We start from the raw sequence: 17531 nt of genomic DNA, 5'->3' as shown, positions 1-17531 counted from the left end.
CATCTCTATGGGTCAGAGCCAAACTGATCAATGAGGAGGAAATTTGTATTTGTTCAGGGTTTTGCCTGAGGTGGAAGTTGGAAGGGAAGAGTTATTTCCTACAGTGTTGGTGTATTAATGTGGAGGGTGCATAATTATGGCAAATCTGGTTGTATTGTTGGAAATTCTTGAACAAACCTCAAAGTTCAGCCAAAAAGAAGTCATTCACTCTGATAAATACTGTGTCTATTTCAGTGTAGTTTTATTTGGTTAGTATTGTTGCTTTGTAAATATAATTACTTTCCGTGTTCAGAAACTTGTATGGTATATTGTGTTGTAGCTGAATACCAATTCTTCTCTTTTCTATTTTGCAGTCTACCCACATTGCTCGAGCCAGCTTCCAGGTTGATGCTTTTGGGTCATCCTTCATCCTGGATGTAACGCTAAACCAGTAAGTAACGATGTATCTTTCTCTGTGGTCACTGAGGACCTGGTTCCAGTGAAATATGAGTGTTCTACAGAAGCTTTTGAGGCACAAATGCTATATTTAGGTATTGAGTTAATTTATAGCAATATACTTTAAGTTTTTCTACTATTTCCTCAAGTACCATTGTAGAGTTTGTGTTTCTACTGTTACTACATACTATTGCAGTGTAACTAACGTTTGGGTTGTGTAATTTCATTTAAAATCTTTCAGTTTATTATAAAGGCCAATTACTGTACTCATACAGAACCTCGATGGGTATTAAAACACAGAGTTGCTGAAAACTGTTAGCATTTTAATAACCAAGTGTAAAGTATTGGAGACACAGCAATAATGCTCAGAAAAGAACAGGACGGGTGGTGGTGAAGGAAGTTTCCTCAGATGTGTTTACAGTCTTTTGGGAACAGAGAGGCATTATAAGACAGTGACACACTGTGAACTTCAGATGACGAGGAAAGATTGGACAATAGTAAGCTTAAAAAGAAATCTGGTATTTAGCTCTGGATAACAAATTTTCAAAGTAGCCTTTTAGCACAGCTGTTTTAAAATTGCTTTACTTTTCTCCTCCAAAATGAAAAGAGAATAAATGATATATTAAATGAAAATGCTTGGTTAAGTCATTCAGCTATTAGTAATTGCACATAAAGTTGTGTGGTTCAGTGTTAGAGGCAAACTGCTTAGTTTCTACAAGTCCCTCTACTAAAGAGATGAACGATTCATGTTGCAATGGGAACAACTTTCTATCTTCTTTTTTTTTTCTTCTTAATTTTTTTTTTCATTTGTAAACACATTTTAAACAGTGGCAGTCACTTTACATGTGCTAACAAGTTAAAATCCACATGTGAATCCCTGCTGGCTGCAGAGGGAAGAGATGTTGCACTGCTACAAGGGAAGGGAAAGAGGCTGATTTAGAAGGATGATTTTTACAACAAATACATTTTAACAGGACATTCTTCCTCTAGAAATCCTTTGAGAAGAACTGAGTCCACGACACTGAAGTGTTTGTTTGAAATTTTTAATAATTTTTAATGCAATATTTGGTGTTCTCTGTTATACATTGCTGACAGTAGGTTGCACAAACTTGTTTTTATTTTGGGTGGCAGGTTAGTGCTGTGTTCATAGTTCCTAAAAGCTCAGAATTCTCCTTGCTATATGAATATGAGGTCATTGTAATAAGAATAAATACATTTTCTAGTGGTATATGAAAAAACCAGTTTGGGATGTGATTTTTATAAACTTCAGTAGTTCCCTTTGGGTGGATTTTTAGTTTTCACACATGTAAGTATGCACATACATAAGCAACAAGTCACAGAATGCAGCTTTATAAAAATACGAACTTTGCGTGAGAAACAAGGCTTTTCTTAATGTGAGAAAAGTCCTTTCACAAAATGAAAACAAGAAGGCTATAAGGCAGTTAGGATGTTTTGCTTCTATCATGATATTAAATCAACTTTTAAACTGCTTCTGAAATAGCATTTGCAGATCATCAAATAAACAGAAGGCCAAGAATACCAGAGCAACATTGAAATGTATTCTTAATTAATATTCCTGTGGACAAATCTATTTTATTCAGAAGGCTGTATATATATGTATTTTCTCTTGTAATTCTTACTCTTTCTATTATATTCTGTGTGTATTTTCTAAGGGCCCTCAGAGAAAGATATGATTTTTTTTAGGAATGTCTTTTACGTTTGGCCCATGATAGCTTTATAACCGAGAAGTAGTTGAGTGCTCAGAAGGACCTAGGGTCAAGATTTCAGTTTTTCTCTTGAAAAATTATTGTCTTAACTAAACCTCTGCTGATATCAAAACCACCTGAAGCTGTCCTCTGTGGTAAAATTCTCTCATATGCTTAATATACATTTGAGAAATAGAAAAAAAAAAAGAGGATGAAAGTGTTTGGCCAGTCCTGGATGCAAATAAGAGGAAGGAAAAACAATTTTCCAGTGGGCATTACCATAGTATGGCAGTCTAATGTAACACTGACATCTGCATGCTTTCTTCTTGCTCATTTTGGATCTCAACCTGTTCATATTGCACTGAAATGTGTATTTGGTCACACTGCATTGAAACGTTACCTTCATTAGTAATGAAATATGCTACTACTATTACTGTTGAAAGATGGTAATTACAGTATATTGTCAATTTTTTCACTGATGGTATTTTTTCCGCGTGTACCGTCACACTTTCTCTCTTTTTTCCCCGAGTTGTTATAGTATCTCTATAATAAGCTTTTTTCAAGATTGTGTTTCTTTTTCAACTTTTTTGCCTTTTCAGTGAGCTGAAGTATTTACAAAGAAGCTTTCAGATTGGATCAGTTTAAGAGGTTCAATCCCTTAGGCAAAGGTTAGGAACGCATTAGTTGCACCATGTTTTTATGAATCCATTGTATCGGTATCTTTGTGTTCAGAATTGCATCTAATGGAGCTGTTTTCTGTGACTATCTTTGTTAGCATGTTCAGTTTCCACCTGTGTTGGCCAGTGCTGCTTTCAGGCTTCCCTCCTTTCATACATGGCTGCATCTCAACTGAATTATGCATGGCCTGCATAACAATTGAGTGGGCTTATTTATTTTTTTATTAATTCCTTCCTCCTGAAGTTTTTAATGTCCCAATAGTATCTGTGGCTCAACAAATGGCCATTTCTTTTTTTGTGCAGAATTCTTCTTCTTGTTAATGTAGCCATGTGAGCATTTCACTCTTGTCTTGGAATGTAATTATGCAATTACAGAGCAGAGCTCGCCAGGAAATGGGATGTTTCTGAGAGCCTCTTTGAGGTGCCTGGTGCTGTATGACTCTTGATTCTGCCTGAAGAGACCTGAACAGGGGCATGGCCACCTAAGTACGGGGTGGCAGAGAGCAAACGGCAGAACAGCCCAAGGCAAGCTGTAATCATGGGGTTCGACTGAGAAGGAGCATGCTGCAGGTTTGCTAATCAGAAGAGCCACAGTATGTCTGCTTGTCAGGATTGTGGACAGTTCCTGCCTGGCAGAGGGTGACCACCTCAGGTCTGCTTTGTGGTGACCACATCATGCAAAAAAAGAAGGCTGTAGTCCATCCCTGCTACAGCATACTCCTTCATCTGAAGGCCGCTGTGTCTTCTGCACCTCTGCAAGTTTGCCGATGACACCAAGCTGAGTGGTGTGGCTGACACATTAGAAGGAAGAGATGCCATCCACAGGGACTTCAGCAAGCTCCAAAGGTGAGCCTGTGTGAACCTAATGAGGTTCAGCAAAGCAAAGTGCAAGGTTTTGTACTTGAGTCAAAGTAATCCCAGATGTATATACAGACTGGGGAAGGACCTGGGGGTCCTGGATGAAAAATTGAACGTGAGCCAGCAGTGTGGTCTTGCAGCTTGGAAGGCCAGTGGTATCCTGGGCTCCATCAGAAGAAGGGTGGCCAGGGAGGATTGTCCTTCTGTGCTCTGTCGCCCTTGTGAGGCCCTATCTGGAGTACTGCATTCAGATCTGGAGCCCCCAATGCAGGAAAGATGTGGAGCTGTTGGAGAGGGTTCAGAGGAGGGCCACAAAGATGATCAGAGGGCTGGAGCACTGTTCCTTTGAAGACAGGCTGAGGGAGCAGGGCTTGTTCAGCCTGGAGAAGAGAAGACTGTGAGGAGACCTCATTACAGCCTACCAGTATTTAAAAGGGGTTTATAAAAAAGGAGGGGAATCAACTTTTTGCAAAGGTAGACAGTGATGTGACAAGAGGGAATGGTTTTAAGCTCAAGGAGAGAAGGTTTAGATTGGATGTCAGGGGGAAGTTCTTCACAGAAAGCGTGGTGAGGTGCTGGAACAGGGCTGCCCAGAGAGGCTGTGGATGCCCCATCTCTGGAGGTGTTCAAGACCAGGTTGGATGGGGCCCTGGGGAGCCTGGTATAGTGCCATATCTGGAGATTGGTGGCCCTGCCTGTGGCAGGGAGGATGGAACTTTCTTGGGATCCTTTCCAACCCAAGCCATTCTATGATTCTGTCATAGGGATGGACAGAGCTCATTTTCCTGAGCCTGAGTTGTGGTCACTTAGGAGGCTCAGGATGAACACCAGGTGTTCTGCGGGAACCTGTGGCTTTCAGAATGTGGCCTTGAGCTTCCAGCTGCCCACACATGCCCCTGCTTGTTGTGCTACAAGGAGAGGAGCCCTTCTGAGATCGTGCCTTTTTTTTTTGTGTGAGAGTGAACACACTGAGAGTGTGAGGTTCTCAGGTTAATGGTGATCCATGTGCTAGTGGAAATTAATCCATGAAGAAGTACACTTGGCAAGATGGGCCTGGTGACATCACCCTCTGTAGGGAGTGAATGTGCTTTTGTTTGTCCTGGCATTCCAGAGAGGTACCAACTGTGTAGGTAAGTCCATAGTCATGATAATCAGTGACATCCATAAGGCTTACAGATCTCAAATGAGGTGAATTTTCCAGAACCTGCAATCATTCTTTTTATATGGGGAAAATAAATGCCTTTTTCTTCTGGCTTATCAAAATGTAGGAAAAATCAAAGGTCCTTCACAAAATGCTGATCTTCAGTTATTTCTGGTTAATGATACTGGAAGATTCCTGGCACTCTAGGAATATTTTGCTTTGCCACTGAGTGGTTTTAGGGGCTTCTGCTGAGAAGGATACAGACATTCTTCATTCCTTCTGGGGAATTTTTATTAGAAATGTCTCTTAACTGGAGTTTTGTAAACCTTACAGAATCAGATCATAAACTTCATCAAAAAATCCCCCAAACAGAAGCAAAGTAAAAGGCAGCTTGATAGACAACTGCCAGCTTTTTCATAAGACAAAATGCTGAAACCTTGCTTGTAAGTTCTCTTGGCAAATGGTCATTAACACTAATATCAATGTGTCATGTAAGCTCTAAATGAAAAGCATATTCCTAAATTTGCTGTAAATCATAAACATTGGCTGTGTGGCATTCAAAAGGATTAACTTCCTGACATGATTTAAAAATGCAGTTGCACCATTTCTGGTTCTTACGTTTCTGGTTTTCCCACAAGTCCTGTGCTTCTCTGATCACCTGTAGTTCTTGGCATGAATGCAGGTGACTGTTGGGATAAGTGGATGTGATAGGTGGTGGCCAGATCAAACATCAGGAAGAGCAGATCTTCCTTTAAGCTGTTTTGGATCTCCCTAAAGTCTAGCCCAAACTTGTTAGTTATTTTAATGAATGCCTTTGCTGCACAGTTCCAGCTGTGCTCACTGTCCGCTGGAATTTATTGGGATCTAGAGAATTTAAACTATCTTCACTTCATTTATTTGTGCCCTATGCGTGCCAGCTGAGGAGTCTCACTTCGGTATGATTCCATTCTGCTAATTGACTCGTATTTAAAATGATTCCCTTTTGCACCATACAAAAGTGCCCTGAAAATGTAATGTCCAGTGCCAGTTTATAGGCAGCACAATGTAGACCAGGCTCAAGTCTGAATGAGGCTTTGGCTGATATTCTGCAGTATTTTTGGATTTTGTTTGACTTGTAATTCAAGTGAATTTTATCATGTGCTGTATGATCAGAACCCCAGCTGTCCAAGTGGGACTGTTCTTTCACAATCCCATTTTGAAAAGTCATTTGTCTTTCCCTCAGTTTGTGGTGGGAAAATTAGTACGGTCATAATTACAAGCCAGACTAAGGAACGCTTCCTCCCTGACCTTGTTGCTTAATTCCAAATGTTGACTTTGTTCCTTGTGAAGCAGTTATTCTGCACTTCCATTTGTGTTAGTGTGTTTTACTAATGCATGTTTTGTATAAATTGTTTCTCAATGGTTTATAATTTTTTTCCTTATCTTTAATGAGAAATGTCATTTCTACAGCAAGTCTAATTTTGTTTGGGCTAAAAGATGAGGAAAGATAAGACAAAACTCAAAGCATATTCTCGGGCTAGAGAGAACACAGTTAAATGATCTGTATATTATCTTACTTTAGGATTTCTGCCTTTGTGGTTTTTGTTTTTTTGTTTTACCCTAAGTTTGCTTCAAAGTATTGTAGGAGTGAGGAATTTGTCAAAATAGTTGTTTTAATAGTTCATTACCCTCAATGATAAAAGTTTTAACATTATGTCTAAACTGAAAAAGCCCTGTAGCATTGAATTTTCCTCCTGCCTTGGTACCTATAGCATATCAGCCTTTTTTTTTTGTTACAGTTGAGTATAATCTGGGCTTCTGGATCTTTGAGAGAAGAGTATCTTTTAAGTCAGTTTTTGTGACTCTTGATTCTGACCTCTCCAATTTATCAGTGTCTTTACTGAAACTCAGTACTATATTTCATCAGTGTCACATACAAAGGTAGCACAACCTTCTCATTTCTAATTGATATACCTTTATTTTCATATAGTATACACACAAATTGTTTTTAGTTCTACATCAGAGTGGGAAAATTGCACAGATTTTTCCAATTCTTTTTCTTTCCCTTTTTCTTTTTTTCTTTTCCGACTTCCTACTTCAAAACTTAGACTACATTGTTTAGTAGATATGGGTTCTATTCTTTCATGTTACTATATCAGCATTTCTACTATTATTGAATTCATAATCCTGTATAAGAAAATGAGTTCTTTACCACTGACAAATTCTCAGGTTACATTGATGAGAAAAAATTTCCACAAACCTAGGTTGAATATCAGTAATTTTACTGCCTTCCTTTAATTTGTTCTGTGTAATGTTCCATGATGCTTAAGAGTTCTTTTGGAAAAGGTAAATTTCTTCTGATAACTCTCTTACTTTTAATGTGATAAAATAGTTTAACAAATTTCAATTATAATTATTTCCCCTATTACTGCCAAAACATTTAATTTTTTCCCTCAGCCTCTGCCCCTGGATGCTTTGAGGTATATATAGAGCATGTGAGTCCACTACTAATTTGCTTCTTCAGAGCTACCCCAAAAGAGACTGTGGGACAAAATGAGTTTTTCCTTGGGTGGATCTGGGATAGTCAGAGTCTCTGACAATGACATAAGGTGCCATTGTGTCAAGCACCCACAGTTTAAATTTTGTTTTTTGTATTTTTTTTATTTCTTTCTGTTGGAGGAGCAGTACGGTAACCATTTCATTTTAGAGTCAGGCTTCGAATGTTTTCTTGGATGTTAATGCAAAACCACAATGCAACTCTCAGGGAATGGAGGAAGGGAGAGAATAGTGTACGTACATACCAAGATGTGTATACATACAGAGCATTTTTATGTTTGTCGTGTTGATGAGATGCAGTACCTCTAGTTCAGTGATTTACTCAGTCAGCATGATGCTGCTGACAGTAGTATGTCTCCATTGGCCTTGGGGAAGTGTAGACATGTCCCCAGTATTTTTTGCAGCTAGTGAACATTATTCTTGAAAACCTAGCTTTCTACAGAGAAAAATTTTTGAGGTGATGATTTTAACGGACCGTGGATTCAGTCAATGAGATGCATCCATCTTTTAGAGCAATTTAGATTTAGTACCAACAGTTGGTGAAGGCTGCTGGAACCAACACCGATTTGTTGCTGCTTTCAGTTGGATAGGGAGTTGGAAAGTTTAACTGATGACTGTAAAACGCTTGCAAGTGCTTACCTGGCATCCTGGATAATATGAAAATACATAAATGTAATTTGTTTCATTCCTCTATTGCTTCCAAGTGCATCACTGTAACGCAGTTTTGAGCACCTGCAAGAGAACTCCCCTGATGCTTCTGAAATATCACTTAAAGCTCAATGATCTGTGACTTATAAGAAAAACAACATTTAAAAACATTTCTATGTGTACACAAAATCTATGCATCTCCTCTTAGATACTTTCCTAACTCATTAAGGAAGTTTTTGAAGAGGTTATTTCTTTTCCTCTCTGTTGATGTGATAAAGAGTATTTTACTGCTTTAAAGTAATTACATATACTGAAAGAGATATTTATTGGTTTATAGTGGAGTCATTAAAGCATATGGGATTATCAGCACTGAGTAAGCTATCTTTCTATGGTGTGAATGTTTTTTACACAAAAAATAATTACAGAAAATATATAGTCTCTATTAGTGTGTATTTGTAAGTGCATGTGTGTAGGAAGAAAGTGATTAATTATTCTGAAAAGCAATTACAATATTACTATAATGTTTTTCTTTCTTCATGCTTCTTGGATTGCCAGATAATTTAGGAGCTGTGTACTTCTCACACTCTAGTACACAGATAGCTCATATGGACAGATCAGTTGTAATATCTTCTTTAAAGTAAAATGGCTTAAGCTACAGAAAGAATCAGTTAAGCTTATGGATTTATCTTCTAAATGTTGGGTTTATCTCCAAGTGACAGTAATTTTATCAGTTAAACAACCTCTTGCTGTTATGAAATCTTGTAAAGGAAAAGATATTTTTATTTTGGATTTAGCCCTTACAAAGTGACTTTGATTTTCGAAGTATTTCTGGATGTAGTGTTGAAATGGAATCATGCTTGTATTAGTTTGGACACCAATTTTTTTACTTAAGTGTTTGGATTACTTATACATTACTATCACTACTATAAATATTAAAGCCCCAAACATTGACCTTGCCAGCTGTTCTTACTTTTTTGCTCCTGGATTAACAGCTGGAATAAGATCTGTGTTTACAGGAGCAAATCTTTTATTCCCACAGCCACAAATTGGTCTCATAAATGCTATTATCTTTTATTTATGTCATTTAGATTCTCAAACCACTGTGGTTCCAGTGCTAGTCCTGTCCTATGAATTGTTACGTATGCCTTACTAGTCAGAGTAAGACATACTGAGGTGATAGTAGGTGCAAAAATGCAGGAATTACAATGTGAGTAGCAGATACTGTCTGTGCTGTCATTTATGGCATATCCTCTGTGAGTCAGCAGCCTTCCTGCTGATACAGTTCCCTTCATATGCCTCTGCTTGTGTTGTCCAGCCCTCTGTCCTGCTTTTTTCTTTCTCCTTGAGAACTGCTTTGGCATTGTGACCTTTCGTGTGTGCATTAAAAATAGCTCCAGTAGAAACAGTGAGAGTGCTGCAGACCTTTTAGCTTGGGGCTCCAATAGTAGCCTCAGCTAAGCAGTGAAATGCATTGAAATCCCCTTTTCTAGAAAAGGAATCAAGTGATGCAGAGAGCCAGGAATAAAGATAAGGAGAATGAAGTAAAAATCATTAGGCTTTCCAGGGTGAACTGGAGGACCTAAGGGGTGACTGAACATCTGTCAGTGTACGAAAGCACAGTGTTCAGTTCTTCAAGATCCTTATGCAAGGGATAAGAAATTCAGCCCTCTTCCACTCAGGACAGTGGTTCTACTTAAGGAATGTGTTTTAATTCATGGGCTGAATCAATTGGCAGTATTGGTGAGGTATTTTATCATATGCTATGTCTTACCTGGCCAATAATAAGGCTGGATTGGTGCACACAAGCAATACTGGCTGTCAGTACAATAGTATTCTGTGGCTTTCTTTGCAGTTCTTGTTGCAGAGGTGAAGCACTACCCATGATGCCTATGGGCATTTTTTTCTGTGTGAGATTTGTTTCATGTTTTTTGGTGTGTTTTGCTAGTAAGATTCAAGAGCACATGGTTGGGTTGACTTGCACCATGGCTGCCAGTGGGCTCATTTTGACATACTTAACTGGGCAGTTAGTTTTTAATGTAATTGTTTTGATTTAGCTGGGATCTGTTTGTGAGTAAAACCTCACACAGGGTTATGCTCTCTCAGTTAACATAGGAAGTTTGTTTCCTTGAAGAAAATGAACTGGACAAATTCAGCACTTTCGTTTGAAAAGCTTTGTGAGCATCCCGGCAGGGGGACTGCATGTGAGCTGCCGATGGGCATGCTAGAAATTGTTTTGGATAGGTGAGAAGCTGACTCGTAAAGCTTTCGCTCCTTGCAGATAACCCAGCAGTGTCCCTGCTCTGTTGATTGAGATAGGGGTTGACTTGACCATAGTCTGGTCTTCACTCATCTCAAACAATGCAATCTTCTGATACTGTCCAGGCGTTTGAACTGCACAGTCTGGGATTCTCTGTTACTGCCATGCTTTTGTAATGCCCCATCTAATGCCCTTACCTTTTTCAGTTTTATGGTAATCAAATGTTCCGTTTAAATAATCTTCTGATTTGAAGAGAACTCAGCATGTCTCTAAAATTCTTCAAACACTTAATTGCGTTCTATTTAGTTTTACTAAGTTCCATTATGGAATAGTAGCAGATGAATCAAGCAATGAAATATACCATATTTATAATGTTCATTAAGTAGGGCATTACAATTTTGGTTTTACAGGAATACAGAGCAATTTGCATTGCATGAATATATTAAGAAGTTATTTAATGAAATGTACCATCAGACAAACCCGACAGAAACACTGAGCCTTTGTACTGTTTTACATTACATTATTGGAAAAGTGTTATTTTTTTAAATACATTTTCAACTTCTTATCAAATGCTTTAACCAACGAGTATGGAATTGGTTGTAGTGCTGTATAACACAAATATTACAGAAAAGATCACTTTATTAATTGGCTGAAGGACTGGTTGCATGATAATAGTTGTATTTCTTTTTTTTTTTTTTAAGTCAAAATTTTAGACAGTATTTATCATGTGTCCTCATTCTGTTCCATTTACTTTATTTCTTCCATCCCAAAGGAAATAAAATGCTGTCATTTGGTGTGATAAACAGTGAGATGAAGGAAGAGAATCAGTCTTTACTTTTATTAAAGATGACCTACAAAGAGATATTTCTTCTAAATTGGGCTTCTACCCTTTTTTGAGATATAAAAGGTGAATTGAAAGATTTATTTTGCTCTTTTCTCCTTTCTCTAAAGAAATAAAAGCACTTAAAATCCAGCATTTTAATAACCAAATTAATTTTTATTCAGTGATGCCAGTGTCATATCAGCTCTCCTTTCTGAAGACTACTGAGGAGGGGATAGAAATATGTAACTGGTTTGGGGTAAGTGGAGAACCTGGAGGAGAGTGTCTCATGGGATTCCTTAGGTTCTTCAGCCAGTTCTAAAGTGTCTTTGGTGTGACTTGCCAGATTCAGTGGAAATTGTTTTTGGGAATGAATATGAAGTGTTCCACAATAGGTGTTTTGTATGTCTGGTCTCTAGCTCATGTACGCATACATATATCTATATGGCATAGGGAGGACTGGTCATTTTTAGGCAAAGATAATATTCTTTGCTGTATTTAAAATGTGCGTATTTGAAAGCTAGGTTCCTTTTGGCTGAAGAAGGGATTGCAGTTTTTTTTTTTTTTATTTTATGCTGTAAAAAAACATTTACAGAACCTATAGCAAAGAGGTTTCTGTACCTTTCTCACCTCTTGACATAACTTCACGTGAAACTTCTTTTTAATAACACTCTTGATCCTTCTTAGATCATTTATATAATTCATATCCACTCATCCCTTAAAATGAGAGCCCTCCCGAGGACATACTGAAAACTGGCTTGAATATCAAGGTTGTGAGATTTCCTTCAGAAGAGCAAAATGAAAATATTCATGTCTGAAGGGCATAACAGATACTAAGCCCCTGGTTATGTGTTAGCAAATGTACCGTAGTGACAGTTCTGAGACTCTAAATTATTGTAAAGATTACTTAATATATTATTTCAAAAGAAAAAAATAATAACCTCCCTTTTGAAGATTTTGATTTTTGAAGGTCTTTCTGAAGATTGTGTATTTTTGGTATCTGCTCTTCTGTCTAAGCCAGACAGCCAAAAAAGCGCATCTCAAGCATTGTCCCTCTACAAAGCATCTCAGTTACAGCAGACGTGATGCTCTTCATGGCACCATTCAGCTTTCTGCTCACAGAGCCAGCCTTGATGGCGGCAGGAAATTATAATTGTCTCTCTGCTTATTGTTGCACCTGTAATGAATCACACTTTCCATTTGGTCTGTCAAATTCGGATAGTCAGTGAAGTTACATTGAGAGAAAAGAAAAAACTGAGCTTGATGTGATGTTACTGTGGTGGGAGTTACTCATATTTTCAGAGCGAAGAAGAAAGAAAATTCAGATGTATTTTCAGATGCATTTTCTCCTCCTAAAGAGAGAGCTATTTCTAAATGGCATTGAGGGGACAAGGAGCTTTCTATTATGTTGTCATGTGCTTTAGCATCATCTCCGTTTTTACTTAATTGTAAGAAACAGATCTCACTTCGGAGAAAGGAATCCAGCTGAAGGCATCAGGTTGTCAATGCATTTCTGCCCATGCAGAAATTCTGGCCACGTCAGTCACAAGGGAGGTTTCATAGAAATTAGCCAAGAAATAAATTAGATTTATTGTAGTTCATTCTGGTAAATCGCATGTCAGTAAGTAGAAATTGTGAGCCAAGAAATTGCAGAAAAACTGCAAAAACAATCTGAATATAATACTGGAAAGAAGCTGCCAAAACTAGCTAGAGAGATTAATAGAAATAGATTTCCAGTGTTAATGAAATATGGTGGCTGGAGTTTTTAATTCATATATTCATAGCCTTTGCTTTGATACAAAGTGAGAAGGTTTCTTTTGTCTTTCTCATTTTGCTAGAGTGTTAAACCTTATATTACAATGTATTTTCTGGATGAGCTTGCTGATCCTTAGCCTGTACTTATCCATAATCATTCTTTGATCTTTTGGTATAAGAGGATGTATTGCTCTTTGGTGCTTTGCCGAAAAATCACTGCTAATGGATTTCTGGTCTGCTAGAAATTTTGCAGTAAGAACAGATATAACAGTGTTCTGATGGCCTGCAAGTTTGTGATGTGTGGCTGCTGGAATTAAGCAGCTACACTGCGCTTCTGCTTTGTTCTTCCCTTTGCCTCTCTCTTTAAATAGAATGTAGAAACACAAAAGAATGCGGTTCATCACTTCTTATTGAATGTGCTTATTTTCCATATTTAGTAGCATGACCAAGGTTATTTTACAGCTGTGAATCTGACATACCAGGGGCAGAAACTAATGACTTTCTGCCATTCCCTTGTTGTCCAGGTTCTTGCATGTGTTTTTGGAAGATCTGAGCTGTGAAACTAACTCCAGTTCACCTGCAAAAATTCATCCAAACAGCAGAAACAAATCACTTCAGGCCCAAACATACAGATCTGGTGCCTGTTGCTATTACTTTTGTATAGTTGGGCCAGAAAGGAGTGGATTAGATCTCAGGGGGGTTGCAAAGAGCATATCACTAATGTCCTGGAGACCTCCTTTGTACTGACTACCAGTGGGTGACTTGTACACTGGGAATTGAGATATTGCCTGTAACAGAGGTGGAAACAGTGAGGAGTAAAGCATATGTTCTTGTAACTTTATTTAATCATTAAACTGCTTAATCTTTCTGAGATTTACATTTCAAAATTTAATTTACATTTTCAGAATGTGTTTCAAAAATTGTAGTTCTATTACATGTATATACTGGAATCACAGAATCATAGAATGGCTTGAATTGGAAGGGATTAATAATAAATTTTCCGAGAAGCTGGAGCACAAATATCCCAATTCCTGTGCAGGTCTGAATGGTATGTAATAGCTCAAGAACATTAAAAACAGATTTCACTGAGACACTATTGTTATTTTTTTCTAAGTGATCTGTTAATTTTTTAAATATAACTTTTTTTGTTATTGTTGTTTTTTCTCTGTAAATGTGCTCAGTCTCTTATTCCTGGATGGATTCATTGTTAAAACATAATAACAAGAATTTGTCGTCAACTCTGAGAAGTGTTCACCGTCTTTTTCCTTCTTTAAAATCTCATATAAACAATCATTGAAACAGATATCATGTAAGGATGAGCAAGGGTGAAAACTTACAATGCACATCTCCTTAAGCTGTAATGCAAGTTAATTTTGAAGGACTCAAGCACTCTGAGTTTTTGGACTTTGTATAGAAAATGTCTCCAATCAAAGAAAAAAAAATAGGGCAATCTTTAGATAGTTTATTGACATATTTATCTCTGAATAATTGAGATAGTCTTCACATTGGTCCATTCTGTAGAACTGATGCATTAGACCAGAATTGTTCCACTACTAGCTAACTGTGTAATTCAGCTGGAAATAGGTAGAGAATGTCAGAGAATTGAAACAAACATATATTTTCTGAAAGCTCTTCACAAATAGCACAGGTATTAGTAACTTCAGTAACTTCTCTATCCTTTTCTTTCTTTAATTAGACATACACCCATACACGTATGCATACAGAGGTTTATTTCTGCTTTTTCTCTCTCCTTATAGATATCTCTGCATTTAAGACTGAGTAATTTTTGTGTTGCTCCTGCTCCTAGCAGTGGTATGGTATGACTGTTTACAACAGAATTGTCTAGACGTTGTCTGAGTGTGCAGACTTCAGAGTAATATAGGTGATGCATATTTTGGACTTGGCTTCTCATATGGGGGATGTACTGAAATACTTACAGCCTAGCAGATTTCTTTTAAGTTTTCTTCTTAACACTTCTGTCCCATCTTCCTCTCCAGATAAACAGATTATGTTAAGGAGGCACTCTGGCACTTTAAGAGTGAGATCTTAATTACTATTTCTTTTGCAGATAAATTCTAAAGGGTGGCTTTTTTTTTTTTTTTAAGCTGATACTCTGCTTTTATTTTGGTTTCAGTTCTTGTACCTTGATAATCATGCAGATAATTCCCAAGAGCAACTAACATTTCTCTTGAAAACAAACATGAGAAAAACAAGGCAATTACTGCTTGGCCCTTGCCAAGCCTATCATAAGAAAATATTTGGCTTTAACTACTCTGGTTTAATATAATATGACTGAGATTTATTTATTTATTTATTTTTAGTTCTTTCTGCACCTCTTTCTGTCATGGAGAAATTAAAGCATACAACAACATGCTGATACTTGACAGTACCAGCAGGAACAAGAAAAGTATTCAAACTGACCATCAACAATGTGGATGTTTTAATATAATTTTTTTTGGTCATATTGAAAACAGCCTTAAACTGTTTTCAGAACCATTTGTGTGTCATGTAAATCAGTGAGTGGATCTAATCCCTTCATGTCTTCTTGCTGATGATATAAATTTCTTCCTACATACACAGAGCGATGGAGGACCACCATGGTGCTGCCTAACTGACAGCATGAGACACGGGAGAATGATTGGGGAATGGGCAAGTCATGCGTAGTTGCCATTTACCCACAAGTCCTTCAGTATTTCTACACACAAATCTACTTGTGATTTCAGACAGCTTGCATGGAGGTATTAATACTTGTGTTGCGTCAGCTGTGTCACTCCAGCATTTAAAAGATGCTAATGGGATTGCACATGGGGATTGAGTGTACCTCAACAAGTTTGCTCATGACACCAAGCTGGATGATGCAGTTGACACAATAGAAAGAAGAGATGCCATCCAGACAGACCTGGACAAACTTGAAAAGTGGGCACGTGAGAGCCTAATGAGGTTTAACAAGGCCAATTGCAAGTTGTTGCTTTTGGGTCAAGGCAATCCCACATACAAGTACACACTGGTAGAAGAACTCATTGAGAGCAGCTCTGTAGAGAAAGGTCTTGATGGACAAAAAGCTGGACATGAGCCAGCAGTGTGCTCTTGCATCCCAGAAGGCCACTTGTATCCTGGGCTGCAGTAAAAGAGGGGTGGCAGCAGGGTGAGGGAGGTGGTTGTCTCCATCTACTCTACCCTTGTAAGGCTGCATCTGGAGTGTTGTGTCAACGCCTGGGGCCCCCAGTACAGTAAGGATGCAGAGTGGTCTGGAAGAGGTACAAGAAGATGATCAGAGGGCTGGAGCACCTCTCCTTTGAAGAAAGGTTGTGTGAGTTGGGCTTGTTTAGCTTTGAGAAGATTCCAACGAAACCTCATTGTGGCCTTCCAGTATTTGAAGAGAGCTTACAGGCAGGAGGGTGACCAACTTCTTGCATGGTCTGATAGTGACAGGACAAGGGGGGTTGGCTTTAAACTAAAAGAGAAAAGATTTAGGTTAGATGTTAAGAAGTTTTTTATTCAGAGGGCCTGGGCACTGGCAATGCTGCCCAGATTGCTTTGGATGCCCTGTTCCTGGAGGCATTCAAGGCTGGGTTGGCTGGGGACCTGGGCAGCCTGAGTTATTGAGAGGCAACCCTGCCCATGCCAGGGGGTTGGAACTGGATGGACTTTAAGGTCCTCTCCAATCTAAGCCATTCTACGATTCTGTGAAATTATGCTTCTGCACTTGGAGAACTGCTGGCTTTCAGTTTTGCTTTATCCAGACCTAATAACTGATTTTTATTTAGTTAGTTTGTATTTTCCTTGTTTAGATTTGTGTGTAGCATAAAATAAATGTTAGATGTCAAATTTTGCCCTTGGATGAACATTAGTAGTTCTGGTTCACTTCAGTAAGAGCTGCAGGCATAGATCCTAAAAAAAGAACTTGGCCTTGTATCTAAAATCCTTTTTTGCTGCATCCTATATTCCAGGAATGTGTACCTCCCTCTTTTCAAAGTGCAGCAGTAACCAGCTTTGCTAACCAGTCTCTTTCAGTTGTCCTTGGAAAACCAAACAGGAGAAGCTCAATATTGTATGGGGCTGAGAGGCCAGTGTTTGAGACCTCAGTCCGTGCTTTCTCAGCTACCACCTAACCAAAGCATTTCTGATTTTGTAAGAGTGCATGGAAAATTAACACCCTCACTAGCAATAGAGTGATCTTAAACACAAGCCATCTGTAGGAACTGTTACATCTATGCTTACTGGAGTAGTGTTAATAGTATGATAGTTCAAATGCTCTCTGTAATTTTTAAGCAGCATTTTTATGCATTGTTAACGCATTGAAAATGTGTAGCCATATTTTCCCTGGAGTTCTGAATGTCACTAATGATCACTGCTGTAGATCACCACTTTTATGGAAAGGAGGAGGCAGAATACTGAGATGGGAGAGGCAATTCCCAGCTCTTCATAGCAGAGCAGAAATGAAGAATCCTTTCCCCTCCTTAGACCATATGGCAAACTTTTCCAACCCACTACAAAGAGCCATGAGACAAGGGAATTTAAATCAAGCAGCCAAGGAGTAGGCCTGAGAAGGGAAAATCAATATACAGGGAGACCACCTGGGGAAGCTGAAAGCTGCATTAGGTATTTCCCAGCAGATTCTGATAATGATTTCATGCTGCTGTAGAGTGGGATTTCCTGCTTGCTGGTAAACTGGGTACTCTACTGTCATTAAACTGAA

At 38.3% G+C, this 17531-nt stretch overlaps 1 protein-coding gene across 3 annotated transcripts in view; it reads left to right on the top strand.

Annotated features, from left to right (window-relative positions):
* Positions 1 to 17531, top strand: part of ADAM22 (ADAM metallopeptidase domain 22) — a 126658-nt gene that overhangs the window by 16398 nt on the left and 92729 nt on the right. For all 3 annotated transcript variants that reach the window (XM_090142841.1, XM_090142840.1, XM_031614366.2), the window contains exon 3: positions 354 to 430. In XM_090142841.1, the coding sequence (XP_089998967.1) occupies positions 354 to 430 (77 nt within the window). The remainder of the gene's footprint in view (positions 1 to 353; positions 431 to 17531) is intronic.

Source organism: Phasianus colchicus, chromosome 6, assembly GCF_987193195.1.
Source record: "Phasianus colchicus chromosome 6, bPhaCol1.hap1.1, whole genome shotgun sequence".
Taxonomy (NCBI): domain Eukaryota; kingdom Metazoa; phylum Chordata; class Aves; order Galliformes; family Phasianidae; genus Phasianus; species Phasianus colchicus.
This window is presented reverse-complemented; position numbering and strand designations above follow the sequence as displayed.